This window comes from Penaeus monodon, chromosome 21 (assembly GCF_015228065.2).
Source record: "Penaeus monodon isolate SGIC_2016 chromosome 21, NSTDA_Pmon_1, whole genome shotgun sequence".
NCBI lineage: Eukaryota > Metazoa > Arthropoda > Malacostraca > Decapoda > Penaeidae > Penaeus > Penaeus monodon.
This window is the reverse complement of record NC_051406.1, coordinates 41,292,101-41,294,040: the sequence shown is the minus strand read 5'-3', so window position 1 is coordinate 41,294,040 and position 1,940 is coordinate 41,292,101. Positions and strand designations below refer to the sequence as shown.

At 56.0% G+C, this 1,940-nt stretch overlaps 1 protein-coding gene across 1 annotated transcript in view; it reads left to right on the top strand.

Annotated features, from left to right (window-relative positions):
• Positions 1–450: 450 nt before the first annotated feature.
• Positions 451–1,940, top strand: part of LOC119586497 — a 3,033-nt gene continuing 1,543 nt past the window's right edge. Inside the window, 1 exon segment of the mRNA XM_037935236.1 lies at positions 451–1,940. This exon segment is cut by the window's right edge and continues 180 nt beyond it. Within this exon segment, the coding sequence (XP_037791164.1) occupies positions 1,110–1,940 (831 nt within the window). The 5' untranslated portion in view covers positions 451–1,109.

The window sequence follows — 1,940 nt, the reverse complement described above, 5'->3', positions numbered from 1 at the left end:
TTACTGATAAGGGAGATTAAGCGATAAGGAAAATCCGACAATTATGTTTGCGAGGAAGAGAACACGACGGATAAAAAAAAAATATATGAAGGAGATGAAACGAAAATCGGCGATAAACATTAGCGTAGAAGTGTTAAAACGAGACAAGTGTCGACCGTTCCAGCGCCGAGAATTAAACCCAAATGGAACTCGGAAACCATAGTAAGTTTTGGCGATAAGGGAAACCAGTGGTAAAGTTACGTTGAGCTGTTGCGTTCGCCATTCGGTGCAGCGCATTAACCTAAATCGTTAACGAAATGTGTAACCCGTAATAAACTCGCGGGTGTATGTTAGAATTACCGGAAATGTACTTGGGAGCAACAAGCAAAAAAGCGCTACGGAATGGGGGGGAACTGCGCATGGAGTCCAGCCAGCCAGCAGCGGAGGACCGGCGGTTTCGGAACCAGACTGGTGGCGACTCTTGCAATGATCGAGAGCGACTCGGCGGCCTCGCTGCGTCCTCAGTGCGTATCGGGACTGTGCGCCGATGTGAGCTCGTGTCGGGCTGCTCGCGTACGTCCGCCGGTGGGAGGAGCCAAGAGAGCCCCCGCCCCCTCACGCTCGTTGCCGGGTGACCGAGCAGGAGGGAGGAGCGTAGCTTGGACGGTGACGCCCATCGGTTCCTCCCGGCCAATCAGATCTGCGCTCTCGCCGTAGTCACTTCACGGGGCGGAGCATCTTTATTCTGCCCAAACATCCGTGTATTTACTCAGGGTTAGGGCCAACCGTGCGCTTATTACTGTCTGTGAGTGCTACAAGTACTTTTGCTGATCACAGAATTAAACAAGACCAAGTTAAACTGAGAAACGTACACATATGATTAGGATAAGTGTTTGGTCATTCAATTTGCCGTAGACTCTCGCCGTGAACTGTGCTGTGAGTGTTGGCTACGCGACCTTAGTTGACCTGTTGAGCTGCGTGTGGCCGGCGTGACCCTCCGTGGCGACAACAGTCACGGTGTTTTGTTGTGTCCTGTTGCTCGCCTGCACAAGTCCCGCCGGAGGAATATGTACAGTGCGTGATCGGTGCGTGTAGACAGTGTCTCCAGTAGTGTTGTGAAGCGGGCCACCATGTTGTCCCAGAAGTTATACAGTGACACCATGACGCCCATGAGTTCGGCGGCGCCTCCCGTGTCGCCCATGTCGCAAACGACGTACGGCATGAACTCCATGAACAGCATGATGGGCATGAACACGTACCAGCAGCGCCTGCCGCCCAATATGGACTTCTCGTCTTCCATGACAGGTATTGGGGCCATGGGCATGGGTGGCCAGTGTATGAGTCCAGGGATGACGGGCATGGGGGCATTCCCGCCCATGAACAGTTCCATGCAACAGATGAACGGCATGAGTGGGTGTATGAGTGGCATGGGCGGCATGAACCAGATGGTGCCGTACGGACGCGAGCTGCAGGAGCCCGACAGCCCCGTCTCGTCGGCGCTGCAGAGGGCGCGGCAGGACAAGACGTACCGGCGCTCATACACGCACGCCAAGCCGCCCTACTCGTACATCTCCCTCATCACCATGTCCATCCAGAACTCCCCCAACAAGATGGTGACGCTGTCGGAGATCTATCAGTTCATCATGGACCTGTTCCCGTACTACCGGCAGAACCAGCAGCGGTGGCAGAACTCCATCCGCCACTCGCTCTCCTTCAACGACTGCTTCATCAAGATCCCCAGGACGCCCGACAAGCCCGGCAAAGGCTCCTTCTGGTCGCTGCACCCCGACTCGGGCAACATGTTCGAGAACGGCTGCTACCTCCGCCGCCAGAAGCGCTTCAAGTGCGAGAAGAAGGAGGCGCTGCGCTCCACCAAGACGCCGCACCAGGGCCAGACGCAGCACCAGAGTCCCAGCTCGGCGCCCACCAAGCAGGAGAGCAGCGACGAGGCCGACTCCAAG